Raw genomic sequence first — 22,872 nt, forward strand, 5'->3', positions numbered from 1 at the left:
GGAAAGGAGGAGAAGGAAAGGGAAATGGAAAAGAAAACGAAGATAAATATATATTTTTTTAACAGAATAGGAAGGAAGGACAGCGGGAAAAGGAACGAAAGAAGAACATTTGAGAAAGGATAAATCATTCCGAAATAGGCCTATGTAATGCAATAGTGTGATGGGAAATAAATTAAAAGATGACAAATGACAAACAATAGCGGGAAATGAAGTTAGAAGGGAATTAGTCAAAAGCTGAAGGTGGAAAACGAAGAAAAGGGACAAGAAAAACAAAACACTTAATAACACGACCGGGCTGCCGATGATTGAAAATGAAGAGCGGGAAGAAAGATGGACTGCATACAACATTGTGCTGTAAGCTTGCTAAATTTTATTCAAATAAGATACCGGGGCTTTGCCCCGACCCCACGCAGTAGGGGCTCTTCATCTATAACCTTCAAATGGCTCTATATAACTTCCCCCTGTAGGGACCATACATTAAGCTTTACGTTCAATGAATGGCGTACAGACCCGGGGGGTCTTGGTTCCAAACCCAAAGGAAATAAAAGAAATTAAAGGAGACAACGTATATGAAACAAATGGAAACAATGACATTTATTATTTACTGAATTAAAAAAATCTATATATCACGTAATTAGAATTTAAGTTCAGTAGGCAATCTTTTTTTCCAGCTTGCTTTCCTCGCTGGCGACTTTTATTAAAATAATATTCCCACATTGCCCCCCCCCCCCTCAAAATATTTGGTTCATTACGCAACTGGGCTGAATAAATGTGTTGTGTAAAAGCTATATTCTGTATATACCCGCGATATTTGATTAAAAATAGCGGCAATCTGCGTTGTTTAAATGGCTTTGATATCAAGAAGTTCCGGGGGCTCCGCCCCCGACCCCAATCGCATAGCACTTCGTATATGAGTATGGTAGGGTTGGGCCATGGCCCCAAAAAGTTCTACAACCAAGAACAAAAAACAAGGAGGAAATGAAGGCAAAGGAAAAGTGTAGGATATAATTTTTTTACTGAATATTATGTCAAAATATATCTCAAAGTCAAATTCTCATTAAAAGGTGATTTTTTTTCTCGCTCGCTTCGCTCGCTCGGGACTTATATTAAGCAGCTTTTGTTAACACATGCGCCATACTGCGCCCCTCGTTTGTTTGTTTTGTATACTCATCACGTTACTGCCGCAAAGAATCCTGTTCATAGTGGCGTACAGACCACGAAAACAAGGAATGGAAAGAGAGAAAGGTGAAATATATGATTCTCTGCATATCAAAAAAATTGAATTTTTGGATTTAAAATGTCAAAATTTTTGCTCGCTCGCTTCGCTCGCTCGCAAATTTTTTTTTTTAAAGATAAATTCTGCCGATACGCAATAGGCCTATCTGGCCCTCTAAAAATTGTTGCCTCATTTCTCCATTACGCCTGTTCATACCATGATTATGACCGGGAATTTTTTGGCTCTTGCCCCCCCCCCCTGGCCACCGACCCCTGTTACGCCGCTGAGCTTGCCCCCCTGCCCCCCCCCCCCGCCTGTTACGCCACTGATCGATAGTCCTTCACGGTGAAGTTTTGCGCCCAGCAGTCCTACCCCAGCTCTACCCCTCGGGATCCTGGCGACATGTATTAACTGATCAATGCATGATATTTATCCATTAGGTACCATATATATTTTTGTTAATTCTAGATCAAATGAATAATACTGAATTATGTTATATTAGAATAAATGGACATTAGACCAAATGTGAATCAGTAGACCAAATGAAAACTAGACCAAGTGACGATTAGCCCAAGTGGTCATTAGACCATTTGGCTATTAGACCAAGCGGTCATTAGACCAAATGGATATTAGACCAAGTGGTCATTAGACCATTTGGCTATTAGACCAAGTGGTCATTAGACGAATTGGATATTAGACCAAGTGGGAATTAGACGAATTGGATATTAGACCAAGTGAGAATTAGCCAAAACTGGTTATTAGCCCAAAAGGAAATTAGACGAATTGGATATTAGACCAAGTGGGAATTAGACAAATTGGATATTAGCCGAACTGTTTGTAGACGAAATGAATTTAGACTATGTAAGTTGGACGAAGTGATACGTAGACCAAGTGGTATTAGACCATCCGATAATTCACCGTTGTTAATCCAATTGTTTTAGTTCTAGGTAGAAAATTTTTGAATAAACTTAATTTCATATAACAAAATACAAAAGAACAAGTGGGGATATGACATCATCAGTCCACCTAATGAATATTCATGAAGTCATATGCCTAGAACTCATGGGCGGAAATCCCAGGGGGACAGGGGGGACGCGTCCCCCCTACCATTTTGGAAAGGGGGGACATCATATCAAATGTCCCCCTACTATTTGTGGTCTTTTATTATGGAAAAAATACATAATTCAAAATCGAAATTATACACATGTATCCTCGAATTTTGAAATATATATAAACAGATAGTTGGATAGGAAAAGAAAAGGCATACCGGCCCGACTATTCTCGAACTCGCATCTAGCCTATAAAGTCGGCAAGCCCTGAAAAAGTAGCTTCTTTTATCCAAGTGATATTCATGACTAGAGGTTTTTTGCATTGTTAATGAGCTTGGTGCGAACCAAAACACCTCTTTTTATTCGGCCATTGCTGCTCTAAATATTGACCAAATTTCATGTTTTTGGTATCTTTGTAAAGAAGAAGAATTATTCTTTCAGGTCATGTGTTTGGATTTTTAAAAGGATGTTGTAATATAGGGAAAACTTTTGAACTAAAACATGAAACAAAATAATTTTTTTCATGCAACAAAAGTTGTTGTTTTCACAATTAATTTCTGTTTGAGCACAAATGATTCTTTAAGTTAGATCATGATAAAGCTGAAGATCTAAGCTTTAATATGATATTACTTGTATAAGAAGATGTATTTTAGATGGGTCAGCAGCCAGCTTTTCATAGGCCGAGTACATTTAGCAGCTCAAAAACAAGAATACTGCGCTCTGATTGGTCATAGAGACCACACACCCACGCAAATTCCAGTGTTCCCCACACTGGGCCTCTGCAAGGTCACACTCACCATGTGGTAATCTCTTCAAATTACCCGCGGCTGTTGTTTTGAAAACATTATTCAGCCAATCAGAACTCTGGATTTTATGTTACTCAGAAATTTCAGAAATCTCGTCTTGCATCTTGATGGAAAAAGCTGGCTGCTGATGCTGCTGACCCATCTAAAAGATGCCACATATCAAGAGTGACATTGTAAGAAAGTATAGAGTTTGAGCTTTCTGATGATATGAATAATGTTTGTGCCTAAAACACAAAAATGTTGCACAATTTGCAAGTGAAAACAGAGGAAGAAAATTCTGTTTGATGCATCTTTTCAGGTAAAAATTTCACTTATTTATCAAAATATTTTATTCAAAAGAAGTGACCAATATAAAAGAGTAACATTTACTCTTCCCATGGTACAAAAATAATCAATATTACTCAAGGAGAAAGTGGTTATATTCTTTGAGAAAGAAAGTCTCACAATTCACGAGATTTTGCAGGGACATGAATTCAGCCACGAGAGGACTTGGATAAATCTTGCTCATTTCCTCATTAACACAGGGGCTTGCTGACTGACTGTATATGCCAAAGAGTGATGACATTGATGACATCGATGGCCATTGTCAATTTCATAACTAATAAAAATGACGGGGAAAAAAAATCGCCTCTGGATACCTATAAGTAAATTTAGTGCATAGATGGTAGACGAGAATGTACCATACCCCGTAAAAGCATACCCAATTCATTTTCCCTTTATTTCAAATTTACTTGGAATATAAGAATATTTTCATTGTTCGCGTACTCAGTAAAAAGAATAATTTTCATGAGTTATGATTAATCATTCACAGTGAATTTTAACTATGTCTAATCCCCCAAAATTTGTTTTTAAATACTCTATTAACGAGACTTTCATATTCCATTTTTACACAAAATTCCTGCCATGAGAGGGGTCATCATAGGTAGATCAAGGGGCACTGATCTCGGCGGCCCGCCCCCTATATATTGGCGGCGCAAAATAGGAAGGTGAGGAGAAAAATAAGAAGAAAGATAGGACGAGGAAGAAAATTAAATGATGGAAGGGGAGGGGAATGATGGGAAAAAAATAAAACTTTCAGTATAAAAATAAAAAAATTCGCTCGCGCTTTGCATTAATACACAGCCATCTCCTTATTTCAAAACGTGCTTTAAAATTTTTTAACTTTTTAGATCGAAATATATAAAAATCAATTCATTTATTGAGGAAGATATCCATCTTTTTCATAATTTTTAGGTTTAAATCTTTAAAAAAAATTAGCTCGCGCTTTGCGCTCGCATTGCTTATTAAGATAAACTGCTTGTTCTTTATTTCAAAAGTGCTTGAAAGATCCAGTTTTCAGATCTGAATAAAAAAATCATTTCGCGCTTCGCGCTCGCATCAGTAATATGGTTGAGTCAGATACTATCCTGTTTATTGCTATAAGGTGAAAAGAAGATGACTTTTTTGGTCGGAAAATAAAAAAAAATCAGGATGCGCTTCGCGCTCACATTAATTAAAATTTAGTTAGATAGCTACCCTGTCCTTGATTCTAAAATATGCTGATAATACCAATTTTCAAGCCGGAAATGACATATCTTCAGCACACACTTCGCGTTCGAATCTAATATAGTTTAGTAAAATTCCTATCCTGTTCATGATTTGAAAAAGTGTTACGATTGTCCAGTTTTTAGGTTGGAAAATATAAACTTTCAGCTCGCCCTTCGCGCCCACATTAATTGTTTAGATTCCTATCCTGTTCATATTTTTTTTAAAGAACTAAGAATGTCTAGTATTTAGGTTGGAAAAAAAAAAAAACTTTCACCTCTTGCTTCGCGATCGCATTAATTGTTTAGATTCCTATCCTGTTCATAATTTTTTTTTTAAGTACTAAGAATGTCTAGTATTTAGGGTGGAAAATAAAAAACTTTCAGCTCGCGCTTCGCGCTCGCATTCATTATTTAGATTCCTATTCCGTTCATTATTAAGTGCTAAGAATGTCCAGTCTTTAGGTTGGAAAATAAAAAACTTTCAGCTCGCGCTTCACGCTCGCATTAATTGTTTAGATTCCTATCCTGTTCATATTCTTTTTAAAGTGCTATGAATGTCCAGTATTTAGGTTGGAAAATCAAAAATTTTCAGCTCGCGCTCGCATCTATTATTTAGTTTAATTCCTATCCTGTTCATGATTTGAAAAAGTGTTACGAATGTCCAGTTTTTAGGTTGGAAAATATAAACTTTCAGCTCGCCCTTCGCGCCCACATTAATTGTTTAGATTCCTATCCTGTTCATATTTTTTTAAAGAACTAAGAATGTCTAGTATTTAGGTTGGAAAATAAAAAAAACTTTCACCTCTTGCTTCGCGATCGCATTAATTGTTTAGATTCCTATCCTGTTCATATTTTTTTAAAGAACTAAGAATGTCCAGTCTTTAGGTTGGAAAATAAAAAACTTTCAGCTCGCGCTTCACGCTCGCATTAATTGTTTAGATTCCTATCCTGTTCATATTCTTTTTAAAGTGCTATGAATGTCCAGTATTTAGGTTGGAAAATCAAAAATTTTCAGCTCGCGCTCGCATCTATTATTTAGTTTAATTCCTATCCTGTTCATGATTTGAAAAAGTGTTACGAATGTCCAGTTTTTAGGTTGGAAAATCAAAAACCTTCAGCTCGCGCTTCGCGCTAGCATTATTTTATTAGATTCCTAACCTGTTCATTATTTTTATAAAACTGTTAAGAATGTCCAGTTTTTAGGTTGGAAAATCAAACACTTTCAGCTCGCGCTCGCATCTATCATTTAGTTGAATTCCTAATCTGTTCATGATTTGAAAAAGTGTTACGAATGTCCAGTTTTTAGGTAATTCCTATCCTTACGAATGTTTAGTTTTTAGGTTGGAAAATCAAAAACTTTCAGCTCGCGCTTTGCGCTCGCAATAATGGTTTAGGTAAGTTCGAATCTAGTTCATGATCACAAAAAAATGTTCAGAATGTTCAATTTCCAGGTCACAATTTATGAAATATCATCATATTTAGGCTCGCGCTTCGCACTCGTTTTACTTTTTAGCGCGTTGTTTTTTATGCTTTGCGCACTGCGTTTCTTGGTGCTGTTGACTAATAAATTCATCATTTCCTGATGAAGCCCTATGGGCGAAAATTTGATCAACTTTTCTCTCTACGGTTGTTTTATTCATCTTGTATTTTGCTTTATACTACCACAACTGACGCAGGACCTTCATTTTTAGTCTTGTCTGATCTATATATATACATATATATATATATATATATATATGTGTGTGTGTAAACATATATATATGTATGTGTGTGTGTGTGTATGAAAACGGAAAACTCAATTGTGTCCCCCCTACCTTCAAGGAGAGATTTCCGCCCATGCTAGAACTGTTTCACCGGCGCAGCAAATCTTTAAAATTCAATATCTGATTTTGATCCGAATTTTCAGCATTTTGCTTTGTGAATTTTACTCTATTTATTGAGATATGAATATTTAGCCTGGAGTATCCATTTAAGGCCGGGAGTTGCATTAATTTTCAGAACATGGAATATACTTGTTTAGGGTGCTTTTCGAAACCCCATGGTCACGCTTGGTATCCGGGCATGTTATAACCACTCGTCAAGTGCCCCCCCCCCCGGCCCCGGGCGTCGATCCGTGATCATGTCCGACACCCAGGGCCGTAGCTATAGAGGGGGGGGGGTATGGGGGTGTGACACCCCCCCCCAACATTCATGGCAGTTGGCAAAATCATGTATCAGTTGGCAAAATGGAGGATAGGGGAGAAAAAGAAAGAGGGAAAGGAAGGAAGAGAAAAAAGGAAAAAGGAGAGAGGGGGAGAGAAAGAATGAAAAAAAAAAAAATAGGGGTACCAACTTCGTAGAAGGTTACGACTTATAGAGTAAAGACATCCAGTTGGCAAATCCAAGTCCATGTAGCTATACTAGACAGCAAAATACAAAGGACAAAACAGATGGAGCTATAATAACACACAAAGTAAGCCCCCGGTCCTCCCCCAATATAAACAAGCTTGTGAGTTTGCAAATTATACCACAATTATTGACGATTTAACAAACACATTAGTTTTGTAAAATTAGAGGCAAGACTAGGTAAAGAAATATGGGGTGGGTGAACTTCAAAGGTTTAAGTTGAATAATCAAAGCCAAAGTATAGTTGGCAAATTATAAAGTGGGCCTATTAAAGTGGCAGAACACTATATGCTCTACCAGTCAGCAAAGCACAAGTACTGCCCCGTTTCAGATCTGATAAGAACAGAACACAAGACTTAAAAAACTGGTAAGTCTGCAGTTGGCAAATTGAACATGCCTGTGAGAGCAGTCGTATCATACAAGAGATTTTCAACATCATGCAAGAGTTGCATGTGTTCTTCTCCAGTAGCACAAAGCGACATGATGTCCTAAGTAAGTGCATGGAAGATGTTGCCAATGCCCTAAAGCTCCGGAACCTGTCACAAACACGGTGGACAGCAAGGGCAGAATCAATCAGAGCAGAATGGTCGTCATATGAAGCCATTCGAAAAGCTTTGGAAGAAATCACAACTTCTGCAACCCCTACCGACAGGCAGTTGGGTGCGCAAGCTTCAGGTATACTATAAAGAAGATGAAGACTTTAGATTTCATCATATCGCTGATGTTTATGAAGAACGTGATGATGAAAACAAGCAATCTCACTGAATCACGCCAGAAAGAAGATTTAAATATCATAGATGCTCTGGAGCTAACATAATCAGCTGTCACGTCACTTGAGCGCTTGAATGGTGACACCAATGCCTTGGATGCTCAAATTCAGGCTGCATGCACCTATGCCAGGAAACTGGACATTGATCCAGAGCAGGACTACCAGAGGCACCATCACGTTAGACGCCCACCAGCAAGGCTTGATGACGCTCCTCACACTGCAGCAGCATTATCACTCCATGCATTCTACAGGAAAGAGTTCAAGAGCGTGTTGGATACACTGATACTGCAATTCAAGGAGAAAATGCAGCCAACACCTTACAAAGTGAAGCCAATGTCACGTTTGCTCTTGCCTCCAACGCCAGCAACTCCAACTATGGCAGATGTTGTTGACTTTTGTAAACTCTTTCCAAAAGAAGTAGATCACGAGGCATTGAAAGTGGAACTAGAATGCTTCCATGACATGGCAGTGGCAAGAGATCTGCAAAGTGTTGCTGACGCAGCCACTTTGGCATTTGACAAGAAGTATATTCTTCCTCTCACTTGGAATGCTTACAAGCTTCTCATGACAGCACCAATAAGTGTTGCAAAGGATGAACGCACCTTCAGCCATATGAAGTTTATTAAGAACTTTTATAGATCAACCATGGGATACCGGCGACTGGACAACCTGCTACTCCTGAACTGTGAAAAGGACCCAAAATGTTTATTTTTACAGTGCAAATATCTTTGTATAATTTACCTTAAAGTATTCACCAAATGCCAATAATTCAATTCTAAAAATTCAAAATCTTTTAGCATGTGATTATTGTAGGGGGGGGGTACATCCCCCATCAGACTCCCCCTGTGCTCACGTTACGCCAAATTTAGTTGGCAAATTTAGTTGGCAAATTTAGCTGGTACACCCCCCCCCCCAACAAAATGCTTCTGGCGACACCTACCCGTGACGTATACCAATTAAAATATATCGTACTTGTTTAGGGGGTCAATAAGGGAATACTTGTCAAGGGTACCGTTTTGTTTCCAATACAATTTAATACTTGTTAAGGCGGTATGGGTTTCACAGTCATGTCAATACATGCAGGGGTACATTTTCAGATCATGGAAAATGACTTGTTGCTTTTCGAAATCCCATGCGGGTCACGCACTCCACTCGTTAATGGAAGTGCCCCGGGGCCTATATAGGCCTTTATATTTGTTTCATTCAAAGAACAGGATCGAGTCCCTGAAAATCTCGAATCTATATCTGTTCAGAATAATATCCTTTATAATTAGGCCCGGCCAAGTTCCTGAACTGGAAAAAAAGATAAACTTGCGCATTATAACTCGATTGGATTGAAAAAAAAAAGCTTGCCGGCAATAAACTGTTAACACAAATTTACTAAATGAATATTCACCGACCAAACCTTATAATTCTTTATTTCTAGTTATAGTACATGCATAGGCCTACAGTCACTGGCGTACCTAGGATTTTCCAGGATTTTCGTCAGGGGGGGGGGACAAAAAGGTCTTTCAAGCTCGTCAGGGGGGCAGGGATACATGCATGGGTGGTGGCTCGTCAGGGGGGCAGACTGCCCCTCTGCCCCCCCCCCCCCCGTAGGTACGTAGTGCCTACAGTGAACAACTAACAAAAATGTCTCGATGGTTAAAGAAGGAATTAATAATTTTCAATGGTGTCGCATACGTGTATGCGTTATATTTTATATAGGATTTGAAAATAATATACCACTGAGTGCACAAAACTGTTGAGGCGAAAAGAATAATGTATATAGACCGATATATCTAAGATTAATGAATTTCTTGAATAAATATAAAATAATTTAGACTTTCAATTTGCCAAATTTCACAAAAATATAGTCGGCCCCTACATCTCACGTTACTCTCTCATTTGTTGACAAAATCACAAAAGCTATTGATAACTTTTTTTTTTCTGGATTCACCTCTAAGGCATTTGACGCTAGAATCATTTGTGGAAAGGCCTTCAAGAGGTTTAGAAACTATACGTACCCGGCGCATATCGTAAACAAGCATAAGCATGAACAACATTATTTTCTTCGGGTGTTCACCAAGGCATGCAGCCTATTCCACTTTTATTTATAATCGATAAAAATGAAATCCAGAACACTCTTCTTATACGTAGGCCTATATCCTTTAGCCGATTCGAATGCGCTCTGTTTTCATCATAGGCTATAATCCCGATATTTTAATTAATAATTTCTGAACTAGATAAGTTTGACTGTCATAATTATACGGGGGATCGATATAGGCATCATACGGGCGCCCCCCCCCCCTCCTCCCCCGGCTTCTGAGTAGACATGCCGGGTTGTTTTGTTCTCTTTAAAAATTGAGGTAAGAATTGTTCAGTGTTTATCAAAAACATGTATAATTTTAGGCGTATCTCGGTCATCAAAGGTGAAAACAAAGGTCAATTACCTTGAATCATACGCTGCAGAGCAACTTGAGCAAGAGACAACATAATATAAGGGGTATTAACAGGCCTATACTGACTCAAAATGCTGATTTGGCACATTTCGGGACAATAGAACAAAGAATAACTTGAAGTTACAAAGTATTATAGTGTTGCATTATTTCCACTGGCGTAAATCCGTGTTGATGGGTGGGGGGATAACTGAAATATTTTGGCATTTTTTTGCAATCATGTTTTTAGATATGCAAGGAATTGTCATTGATATGTCCACAGTGGCGACCGTGGGTCACGGCATGGGGGGGGGGGGGCACCAGCAAAATTTTTGAATGACTGAGTGAGTGACCTAATAGAGACATTTTAAGGACAATGTCATTAAACGGATATGTATCTCACTGATCAAATAATACGAGCGCGAAGCGCGAGCTGATTTTATTTTATTTTCACACCTATAAAAAGGGACATTATAATCAAATTTGTGTAATCATGATAGGTACCTGTCTCGCTTAACAATGCGAGCGCGAGCTGAAAACTTAGATAATTCAGACCTGAAGTGGGGCATTCTAAGGTTTCTTTGTAGGAATTAACTAGGACCATACGTATTTCATTAACCAAATGGTGCGAGCGCGAAGCGCGAGCTGAAAATTTTTGATATTCAGATCAGAAGAAGGGACATTTTAAGGACTGATTTTAGGAATTCATGAAGAGCAGACATATCTCACCAATCCACTAATGCGAACGTAATCACGGACAGGAAATGTTTCATATATACGAAGACCTTAACATGGGGCAATCACTTTTTGAGTCGTGGAAAAGAAGCATATGTCACTACATAAAACAATGATTACTCAAGTGCTAGGAAATATATTTGGTTTATATTGACTTGAAAAGGGAATGTTTTAGTACAACAGGATTATATATCTCGTTAAACAGACAATGCGAGCACCAGGAACAATGAAGACGTAGGCCCTGGGCAAATTATGTTTCATAAAGTTATGATAAAAATGTTTCTTACGTAATGTAACTTAACATAGTTATAATATAATATAACATTCTAATGAATAATATTTTCTTCTTTCCCACTACGTTTCTCTTCCTTTCTCCCTCTTTTCTCCTTTTCCCCCTTTCCCCGTTTTTTTTGTCAGCCGATGGGGGGGGGGGATGTGCCCCCCATGTCCCCCGTAGTTACGCCACTGTATGTCCATATGGCAAATACCCCTCCAATATTATTATCTTTTTTACCACATGATGGTTTAATGGTTTTATTAGAGATTACATTCAACAAATTTTTGACATTCCATCTTAATCCCTTCCCAAAGACCCCAACATTGATGAATTGGAAGAAACGGGGGTTTCTCTTCAATGTTATAATAAGGACATAAGTATTTCGTTTGGAAATGGTGAACTGGCTCTTTATCTGCATCTTATGATTCAATAATATTTTATTTGTTAAGCGGTATTTTTGGAAGAATTTTCACCAATAAAACAATTATCTCTTGTGATTTTTTTTTCATTTCTTTCGTAAAAAGTGGGGGGATGTTTGTACAGGCCATCCCCCCTCCTCGAAAAGTGTGGGGGATATATCCCCCCCCATCCCCCCGGGATTTACGCCAGTGATTATTTCGGTGAAAGAGGCTGAAAAAAAAGAAGAATTTATGACTGATTTGATATGCGCGTAAGACAGGCATCATTTGCAAGAAAGTGGGATGCCGTGGATGAAGCCAATTGCAATTTGCATGGCGGTGTGTATATATCTATCATTACTCCCTAATTCTAGTTTCAGTGTATTGCTCTTGGTGAATTTTACTCTTATACCGATGGGTGAGGCTCATGTGTAACTATGTTTTTTCAAAAACATGCATGGAATAAAATGCACGAAAATACGCCTAATTCAAAAGGAAGTGAGGCGGGTGTGCATTGGGATTCGGTGAGATCGAAGAGGCGACCTTTCTCCACTCGGATAATGTAGGCGGTGATCATGTGTGAAAATCACGTGACTTTGTTTACAATAATCACGCAGCTAGCTGTACAAAGATTGCCTATAGCTATGCAGCTGGGGAACCATGGCGACGTGGAAACAGCGTGAATTGTGAGTTGCACACACACGTACGTACACGTACACCGGCATACGAACCGTACAGGACCGACCGCACGTGCACCGGAGAGAAATATCCTGCCGACAGCGCGCGCGGCGTGCATGCGAGATCGAGATTGACCTGCTCAGCTGCTGGACTGTTTTACGATCAGATTGATTTTCGCAGAAAGATATTTAACATCAAATCAAGATCTAGTGCATCGTGAGGACTGTTGAAAATCACACACCATGCCTGGAGCCGGAACTCAAGGTAGGCCTAACTTTGACCATCTTATTTTTATTCCAATCCAATTCATCATTCAACTTCAAGTGACAAGTCTAAGTTACTAATACCGGTACCGTACCGGTACCACCTCGAGCGAAGTTCGTGCAGGCTCCACTCCACCTCACTACCGCTACACTACGCTTCACCTACCCGGGTAGGTGAAGCGTAGTGTAGCGGTAGTGAGGTGGAGTGGAGCCTGCACGAACTTCGCTCGAGGTATAATACCGGTAGTATGGTTGGAACTACCCCTTATCGACCACCTAATCTTCTAAGCATCGTATCTGCGAAAATATTCATCAATTTTACCCAGTTTTCGTCTCATTTGTGCAGAAAATTGAGCAGATCAGATTCCCATGTTTCGCTCGGCGACTCCGATTCAATCCGCGTATATATCGACGAACAACGAATACGACGATTTTACATTTGCTCATTTGCACCCATCTTTTGAAACCGACCACCCGCGATACGCTAAGTTTACGGCCGATTCTTGTCGCGGTGGCGAAATATTTTCACTCTTCAAAATCAGTTATATAATGTCAACATGCTAAATTATCGTCTCACTACTTCCATCTGTCCATTGCGAGCTCCGGCACATGATTCGACGATTGACGACGGATATTTGTTCTAAAGCCGTTTCCTATCGGATTTCTTTGTTTTTTCAGCGGGTTTGGGTCTGGTCATAACAATTTTGATTAATTCTACTGAATTTTTACTTTTCATTGCTTCTTTTTTTTCTTGTAAAATCGATTCTTGCCGTTTCTATGGACACTGCGCCTACTCTCCCGCGCGTATCGTTTGTAATACGCAATAATTTTAACGCGCGCAAGGTGGTCGGTTTCAAAAGAGGTGGTCGATATGTGGTAGTCTCACCATACTTTATTACTAATACTAGTAAAGTTAGCAATAGGCCTACAGTATTACAGGTACGGTACCGTAAGGGCACTAGTATTCAACCCGTTTGGAGAGTTTCCTCAAATATATAGAAATATAGAATTTACCTGAATTTCAGACCCGTCTTATTTCCAAGAGCAAATGCTGGTTATTCTTTTTCCGTTATTTTTTTCTTCAACCAGTTGACTGTGTGCGCGGGCGATCGAATTATACGGCGACGGATTTTGGTACTAGTATTCAACCTAGCGATGAAAGATGGCCCTGTCTCTCAATCTGCCCTTGTCCCATCCGACTATGGACTAGACCATTTGAGATGAGACCAAACAGGGAATTAATCAAAGCCAGAGACTTACATAGATCTAGATCTAATTTAGCAATCGAAACCTTTTTGAGATTTGCTATCAATCCTCACTAGGTTGAATACTAGTACCATTCAGTGCAAAAGGCCATCGCCGCATAATTCGACCCTCTGCGCATACAGTCGACAGATTGACAAAGAAAATATCGACAACACATTTTTTGACATTACCCTGGAAATAACAAAGGTGTGAAATTAAGATAAATTCCCCATTTCTAAATATTTTGGGGAATATGTCAAAATCTTTGAATTATGCCGGGTTGAATACTAGTACCCATACGGTAGTGAGGTACGGTACCGGGTACTATTGATTCTAAAAAAAATGCAATGACAACGTCATGTCAGTTGTCACATTGATGATAGATAATCAACTTGGCTGCCAGAAAATGTGAAGAACATGTCACTACATTTAATTACATAACCGATAGCTATACGCACTTTGTTTTCAAATGATAAAAACTATGTCTATGCCAATTTTAATATTTGAACAAATTATCTTTCTTTAATTTGTAGTAAATATTCTTAAGATCCTTAAAAACCAAGAAGAAAATATCACAAAACTCACTAATACGAAAATCCTGCCGTGTTTTCCGAATGCCTCTTGATTTCGCCGCCGGATTTAGAAGGGGTCCTAAACTCTATTTATCATGCAAATAAATGGTATTTTCTGTGCCTCAATTTCTAAAATACGTTCGTATTAGGCCTAGTGTAGGAAAATATAAAATTAAAGTGAATATAACTCCCAAATTCCAAACATTTGCTGGTTTTCTCTGCATTTAAGGATTTATTGCAGCCTCTGTAGAAAAATTGAATAGGGATCGTTCGTCACTCTGCAGTCACAGCTTCACACACAGAGCTAGAGTGCGCATTTATTTTGCCATTGGAATTGCAAAGGAGTGGTGCATAGCTTTAGGACCCTCTGCCATTCACTCAAAATATAGAAAGAAATTGTGAGGCCAAATCATTGACTTTTTGGACACATGTAGTGATGTACCCAGTTGTTGTGTGTTCGGACGATCAATTTTAGAAAGTCATTTGGAAAAATTTACAAGCGAAGTTTTATCAATTTTTAGTACAAAATGTTAGGAAATACTATAGAGAACAAAATAGAAGATGATTACAACTATTGAATTCATATTTTTAGTGTAATCCAAAGACAAAAAAGAAGGCTTCAAAAATATAAAGTGTCCGGACACCCGATCCCCCATCCTACCCCGGTAAGTCTTGCCCATGTGGAACTAGTACAGCACAAAGCTCGTGCCATTGCCTACCCTACCTAAGTATATAGGGTGCCTCACGAAACTCTGAAATGGGGGTCTAGGATAACCTTAGGTCTGAAAAAGGGGGTCATCAAAGCGGCACGTCCGATATGCGTCATGTAGCTTGGCAAAGAACAAAAAGAAACAAGATGGCAACGTAAACATCGCGGCAGGTTTTCCCCGTCATATGATATTTTTCATGTTTTTAAAATGAATTCTTGCTTAAAAAATGAAATCTATGTCGTATAAATTTTGGAAATGAAGCTGTATCCCATTTACATGATTAAGGGCTAGATCTTTTAAAGTAGAAATCTCTGGGGCGAAAATTTCAGTGTTTTTCGCGGTACACGCACATGAATGGGACGCAATCCCTGGCTCCTTGGAGAGTAAGCGCACGTTAGTGTCGTGTTGGGATCGGTAATTTAATTTAGAAGGGAAGCGTAATGAAGAAACTTTGGAGAAAGTTATACAGTTCAAAATCACAGGGTATTTAATAATCAATTATCAGCTACAGTTTACAATTCGAAGTACATGAAGATATCAATAAAGATTCAGATAAAACAGGAGACAATGAATATGATAATTTCAAAGTCTAAGATTAAGATTCTGAAGTTAAAATGATATTGGATGGACGTCTTAAGTCTTGAAGTCAGTCTATATGGATGAGTGTGGGTCTAGTATTATATATCTCTTTCTAATAATCAAGGAGATCATTAGTTTTGGGGGTGTAACAATTTAAGGTTGGAGGGATCTAAATTTGCTCTGATTGGTCTACAGGTAACTGTCTATGATAAAACTTTCTCTGTCATAAGGGGTGTGGTGATGCTCTGTGCAAGTGACTGGGGCTGGAAGTGTGAGTCATACTTCTTAGAACTTTTGTTCCTTGAAGTTAGCTGACGTCACTGAGGGTTGGTCTGTTATGGTCAGGGTTTAGGAGTTAAATGGTATTCGAGGTTTTTGGAATTCTTAGATGACATTGGGGGAGTTTGTAAACAAGTGAAGGTGAATGACTGAAAGGATAACAGGAAGTTTAATCTATACTACATAACATTAGTAAATGATTTTTACTTTATACAAGCATCCTGGCTAGTCTAGGAACTGACTAAAACTAAAGGGTAAAGTACGGGGTCTTAGGAAATTAATATATATACTGTGTGGGGTGAAAAACGGTCTACGGAACAGGATCGCGGCACTACAGGTGTAAGCACTACTGTGCATGTGCTAGCTATGCATGGAGTGGCTACTAGTTTTGTGTAGGGAGTTGCGAAGCAGTACATGCATCTCTCGCATGCGATGCTCGCGCTTCACAATATTTTGGCAGGGCTGGGGAACTGAGATGTCTCGTTGGGGGTCTTGTGAGCGGGACTGGGCGGCTTCTGAACTGAACTTTTGTCATTCGGAGTATCTAGATAACTGAAAATTATAGGTCTAAAAAAGGGGGTCACCCAAGCGACACGTCCCTGTAACACCAATATATGTGAGTGCCCCCCCCCCCCAGGAACTAGAGACGGTCTGAATAAGATCTAAGTACGGTACCTAGTATATAGGTTAGATTACTATTAAACATAATTGTAAACCTACTTCATGTATATATCGTACTAATGTAATTCATGTTTTGTTTATTTTCGATCCAATGCTCAGATTGGTTTTATCATGCTCCTTCTAAAAAGAAAGAAGGCGGACCAGTGGATTATCCTGCTGCATCACAGATCCCATCGTTTGGAGGTGGTATCCCTTATGATGAATGGGAGGCAAATGAGCGTGATAACGATGGAATGAAGAGAGGCTGGATTAGAGACTCTGACACCAAATACATTAAGCTCTGCAAAAAAGGAGGCCGCAAAGGTAGAGAAACAACGTTCGATATTCTACACGTACCGCTATTAATTATGGGGAAATATACATTTAATCTTTTAATTTAAAAAGTCTCGGTCTCCTTTTGGATGCCTGATTCTAAATTTTGTCCATACTCTAATATATTTCTCAGGAACAAAACATTGTCAAGAGACCTCACTTGTAATTACTTGTTGCCCCCATCTATTCCAGAACACCCCCCCCCCCATTCTCCACCCTCTACCACTTTTTTTTCCTCTTGCTTTCTACATTAAAAAAAAAACAATTTCCTACTGCTTGTTCTGCAAGTTCTAAAGTTGTGAATTAATTCTGAAGTACTGTACATGTACATGCATTTGAAAATTAAATGTTGAGAGTTTCCGTCGTCTGACTTTCCTTTGTATCACTTGTGTTGTAGATTTGTTGAGGATACGTGACCCGCCACCCAAAGCTGCTGAGCCTAAAGACTACCCAAGAGCAGATTGGTTTTATCAAGATGTGGAAGATAATCAAAATACAAAGTAAGTCCAGTGTGAGGTAAATTCAGTCAACCCCATTCACATGGTGCAAATCAGATCAAATTCGACACTTTGAAATCCAAGTTAAGTTTTATTTTCCACATCAAAACTAAAACACATCTAGAGGGATCTACACATCTAATTCAGAAGCATATCAGGAGCTCTTCTGGAGTGCAGTAGCACATAGTATATTTATAATTGGATAGTCTGTGCACTCTTCTCTATCAGTATTTACTCATCTTATTAACAATGATTCATGGACTTACATACAATAATGAACATTTAAAGAAATTCAAACAGTTTTTGTTGTCATATGGTGAAGAACATAATGGCCTAGCTGGCAAGGTTATTTCCAAATATGTCCAATTTACATAAAATGTCTCGAAAGTTTACTAAAATTAAGATAGAAATTTAAGGATCAATAACTAGAGAAATTAAATCTGGATTTGCAATGATTTGACAGTCTCAAATGGATTTGAAATTTATCAATTTTTTTCAATTTATTAAAATATATTTAATTTATGTAATTAATTTACAGTACCAACTGCAATTCTTTGCTTCCATGATAGTAGACAGGAATGACCATCGTTGCTGGGAATTACAATTTAGATATTTTAGTATTATCCGCAGACATATTATGTACCGGTGAGTGTAGCCAACGTAGTTCAGCGGAGCAACCAATTGTACAAAGACTGAAGCGTTTGCTCTACCATTATAGATCCATCAAGTTTCAAAATTATATTTGCAAATTGGATGTAATCAGATATTTCTCACTCTCTCTCTCTTCTCTTCTCCTCTTTCCAGTCAAGGACCATATAGATCACATCTACCAGACTACATGGTATATGAAGAACACCAAGGAGGAGAACCAACCACAGGGCATTGGCAGAGGCCTCCCTTCTCACTGGACGATAAGATGACTGCCTTTGAGCGTCACGGTGACAACGACAAGCTGAATATGAAGTTCCCCAATGACGAGTTCAAGCTGAGAAAGCCACCTAAAGACAAGACTGGCGGTAAAGACCACAAGAGGAGAAAGCCAGTCGATATGAATGCAAAGAGCCCTGCAAAATCTCGACATGCTACAATGTAAGTATTCTTTCTTTTTTTCGCATTGATTGCAAACTTTCTTATTTTATTTTTATTTTCTACAGTTAATGCTATCCACCACTTAGTCCCCAACTGATTTCTCTTGAGATTTCAGAAATCACTAGGACCTTATTAGTCAATGGCTTCAAAGTCACCCAGGAGATATTTTATCACCAATATTGCATTTTATTCAAATGGGAGAAGACAGGATTTTGCTGAAATCCAGCATCTCAGCATTATCTCTATCAATGAGTTATTTCATAGTTGAAGTTTTTGTAATACCAACTGTTGTAATTGCATTCACATGTTTGTGAAGGTGATGGAGTCCCTCTGTTAGAAGTCTGTAATTTTTTTCTGAATAAGCATTTTGTTTCTAGTATAGGTAAAAGTTTTGTGACTTTTCCCTGTATATGCAAGTCCCTGTACTTATAAAGATACATTTATCTACATGTATGTAAATTCTTTCCATGTACTAGTTCTTTTGTGATAGAAAAAGAAACAATAAAAAATCATGTATGGATATGCCTATAGAAATTATTTCTCTTGAGATGTTATTTTAAGCTACTGCAGATTTGTGCATCCAATTTTTTGAGAATGAAAATCATGGACAAAACTCTTTGTGAAACACTCCCCTGTTGTTTGAATGAAAGAACCCAACCATACTCTGCTCTCTGCTTCATTCTTTAGACCAACTCCAGAAGCTTACAAAGGGCCTGCCAGCATCGGTAAGCTCCTCTCCAACGGCTACCAACAAGACTGGTATGAAAACAGGGACACCCACTTCAAGAGCCACAAACCATCCACGGCAGACATGCAGTTTGAGGCTGCTACCCGGGCTGATCGTCAGAGCACCGAGTACAGAGATGCCATCAATGTGAAGAAAGCAGGAGGAGGGGGTGGCTCGTACGCCAAGAATGCCATGGAAGTACGGGGAACAAAGAAGTCCGAGCAGGTCAAGTCACTCAACACCAAACAGGATGAGGAGAGGGAGCTCTTCAAGCTTAGCAAGTAAGAAATTCTTTTATAAAAAAAAAAGTAACAGGGAAATCCTGCTGTGAGATTTTACCAGTGGTCAGTTGACAGTTATGTTCTTTATTGTTACTTTCCACATCTGGTAAAGGAGGGTTCTCCGCTAAAAGCGGAGCTCCTGGCTGAGAGCCGGGAAAACATTGCTATGTATAAAACATTGCTCTGTTCTGCAAGTAAGATAATTTTTCATGCTATCTTGCTATAGGATTGTTCAAAAGTTGAATTCATTATAAAGTGTAGATTCCTCATCAATTGTCACTTGAAGTGATGGAACGTTTGGGTTTTGCTTATCCTGTCAGCCCATAGATTCAATAACACATTATCGATTACTTTGGATATATGCAGTATTAACAGATGCATGGCTACTCATTTTTTGTTGGGATATTTCTAGACAGCAAGTCAATAAACAGATTAGGAATACTTGAATAAAGTAGAATCCACGAAGTATAACAGTTGGAAAATCACCAAAATCAGATATGAAATGTAGAGGTACTAGATTTATACTTAAGAATACACAATGGCTGAAAAGTATATGATCAAGTGTAAAATTCTAATCAAAATTATATGCAAGTGTGCATGACATTTCCTACCATAAATTACAAAATTTACCAAAATATGTTATTGTATTTTTTCAGGTTTGATAAAGTTGGCTCAAAGGTAAAAAGTCGATGGTCTGAGACACATGAGCGATCCTCCCCCATCACAACTGGTATGCAGTTAGAGCTGGCTCCTGTTTATACAAACTAGGATATGAGCGGGTGGAGTGAGAGGGAGTTTGGCTGAATCAACTCATCTGAAGAAGGACAGAAGAACAAGTACTGGTTGTTCTTTGGTATTAACTGGAAGCCCGCCAACTTTAAGCATTGTGGGAGAGGGCTACTCTATGATGAAAGATAAGCAAAGGTGCTTGATTATTCAATACCGTCATGTTTCTCACAGTGATGGATGCAGGCCATTGCAAAATGACCTCCATGATGAAATTGCTGTATTTCAGAGGGATGGATGATAGGTGGGGGGGGGGGGGGGATTGGTAGAGGGAGGTAGTTGGGATGGGGAGGGGGGTCTCTGTTTACTTCAGCTTCATCCCATACTTACAACGTTGAATATGGATGCAAAAATAATTTGTGTAGTGTGTACAAAAAGCATCAATTATTCATTGAAAGGTTTACATTCCATAGTATCTGTATCTACCATATCAAAACTCAGGAGATGCTTTCACCAGTCTCTGGTCATGACATTAAAGAGCCCCTCCCCTCTCCTTTAGTTTTTGCTTACTTTTAGGTCATGTGGCATATATATTTTGAAAATGGATACATATTATTTGGGTTATTGCTAATTTTTACCTCCCAAACCAACTCCAGAACGTGGGACAGATACCATATAATGCTATTTAGTGCTTCACTTCTGTAGCTGGAATATACAGCGTGATTTTATATTGAAACCAAAATCTTAACAACATCGAGTCATGATTAGGATAAATGCAATTAAGGATTTAACTTCTCTGCAATGCACTTCCAGACAATATTGGATTTGAGACTAAACATACATCATTATTATGTGCGGCAGTCAAAAATCATAGTCTGCATCTGACTCCCTTTGTGAATTTCACCCTTTTGTAGTTGGGTGACTTGTATTCAATACATCAATATTAGAAACACCCTTTTCTGTGGTGTTTGGATTTTTATATCGAAATTTTTTTATTAACATTTTTAACAGAAAAGGTGCTATTTTTACATCTTTACTGTAAGTATTTCATTTGAATTTGTTCCATCATGCTTTTTGCTTTGGATGTCTTTTGCAGTGGCCTGGCATTTGCTCCAGTGACAATTGCTCATGCCTTCATTTTTTGGAATTATAGTGTTAGGGTGAGGGCTGTGCCTGAAAATTTGGTTCAGAATATTGTGAGAATAAAGTTTAGGGATAGATTTCAGTAGAGTTCTAAGTTCAGCTTAAATATGCAGAATAATAATAATAATAAAAGGCATTTATATAGCGCCATCTATCTAGAAATACTCTATTCCAAGGCGTGTTGTTATTATTATTACCCCGGTTTTAGCTCGAGCTGCCTTTCAGCGCTCGATGCATTCAAGGAATTAATCCTGCCGGGTACCCATTCACCTCGCCTGGGTTGAGTGCAGCACAATGTGGATAAATTTATTGCTGAAGGAGATTATGCCATGGCTGGGATTCAAACCCACAACCCTGTTTCAAAGTCAGAAGACTAATCCACTGGGCCACAACGCTCCACTCTCATAAGTGATAATTCTTGCTAGACATATTGTGGAGGAATCTCTTTGGCATGATGGAACATATTCATTGTATTTTGTTTTATTTACCGTTCCTGCTAAATGCATTCCTGACATTCTTGCCAAATGTGTTGGAAATTTAAGAACTTTAAACAAGTATTTATACATGTATGTACATAGTGTAAAAGTGTCTCTGTGTGTAAAATATTTACTTCCATATTCTTTGATATCTTAAAACATTGTCAAATATTATTTAACATGAATGCATTGTAAGAACTACTTTTTGTAGTGTAAACTTCTGTTCTATCAGAGAAAAAAAATCTATATCAATGTTTTTATATAATTTTTGTAAATATGGTTCTTCAAACAGTACATACTTCAATAATTGGTTCATTTTGACAAATCATCATACATATAGGAATATAGTAAAATAGTATATTTAAGATTGCTGAGATTTTTTGTCTATCACAGATGTCAGTTATGGCACAGACAATCTTTTTGCAAGGTCTTTGAACATACATGTTTGGAATAGCACTAAATTCCACTAAATATTCTTGTTTGAAAAAAAAAAAGTTGCACGTATATTCATTGAGTTACTCTTCCATTAGTTTGTTATGTCAGGAAAATTGTTAATGCTGATTGTCGCCACCTATTTAAATCCACCGGAAGGCCATGGCGTATTAATGTACATTGATATGATCCGTCCTTTTCAATACTTCATTTTTTTACACTGTAAATTGTGATAGAAAGCAATGAACAAGTAAATACAATAACAAACAGCAAATTTGTTTCGTTGTTTACTTATTGAACTCCACAGTGACACTGCCAGAGGAACACATCAGGCGCTGTTTTCTTTATTACAACTATGGACATATTACCACATTTGTGAGATAATGAACTGATAAGATTGTAGAGCTGTAGTGGGAGAGAGAGGAGGTACAGCGAATGAAAGGATTGAGAAAATATCAAACGAGTGACAAGTGAAAGTAAGAGTGGGCTGATCTGAGAGAGCAAGGGAATTAATTGTAGATAGATATTGTCAAAGGGGGTCGGGGAGAAAGAACAATGGGCAAAGGAGATTAAATTAAATTGTGCTGAGGTCAAATCTTTCAGG

The 22,872-nt window shown here is 38.3% G+C and overlaps 1 protein-coding gene across 1 annotated transcript; it reads left to right on the plus strand.

The window, feature by feature from the left end:
- The first annotated feature begins 12,203 nt into the window (after nt 1-12,203).
- On the plus strand, nt 12,204-22,542 carry LOC129259978 (uncharacterized protein C7orf57-like). The gene is made up of 6 exons (XM_054898089.2): nt 12,204-12,520; nt 16,685-16,888; nt 17,295-17,397; nt 18,199-18,483; nt 19,171-19,491; nt 20,148-22,542. Exons 1-6 carry the CDS (start codon nt 12,499-12,501, stop codon nt 20,257-20,259), a joined length of 1,047 nt encoding a protein of 348 aa, XP_054754064.2. The 5' UTR covers nt 12,204-12,498; the 3' UTR covers nt 20,260-22,542.
- Nucleotides 22,543-22,872: the final 330 nt, after the last annotated feature.

This window comes from Lytechinus pictus, chromosome 1 (genome assembly GCF_037042905.1).
Source record: "Lytechinus pictus isolate F3 Inbred chromosome 1, Lp3.0, whole genome shotgun sequence".
Lineage (NCBI taxonomy): Eukaryota > Metazoa > Echinodermata > Echinoidea > Temnopleuroida > Toxopneustidae > Lytechinus > Lytechinus pictus.

What these genes read in the sequence shown, in the direction of transcription:
- LOC129259978 (XM_054898089.2), top strand. Translation starts at nt 12,499, where the DNA reads ATGCCTGGAGCCGGAACTCAAG. An exon ending in CAAAAAAGGAGGCCGCAAAG is followed by an intron (nt 16,889 to 17,294) that starts GTAGAGAAACAA and finishes CTTGTGTTGTAG; the next exon opens with ATTTGTTGAGGATACGTGAC. An exon ending in GAGCTCTTCAAGCTTAGCAA is followed by an intron (nt 19,492 to 20,147) that starts GTAAGAAATTCT and finishes GTATTTTTTCAG; the next exon opens with GTTTGATAAAGTTGGCTCAA.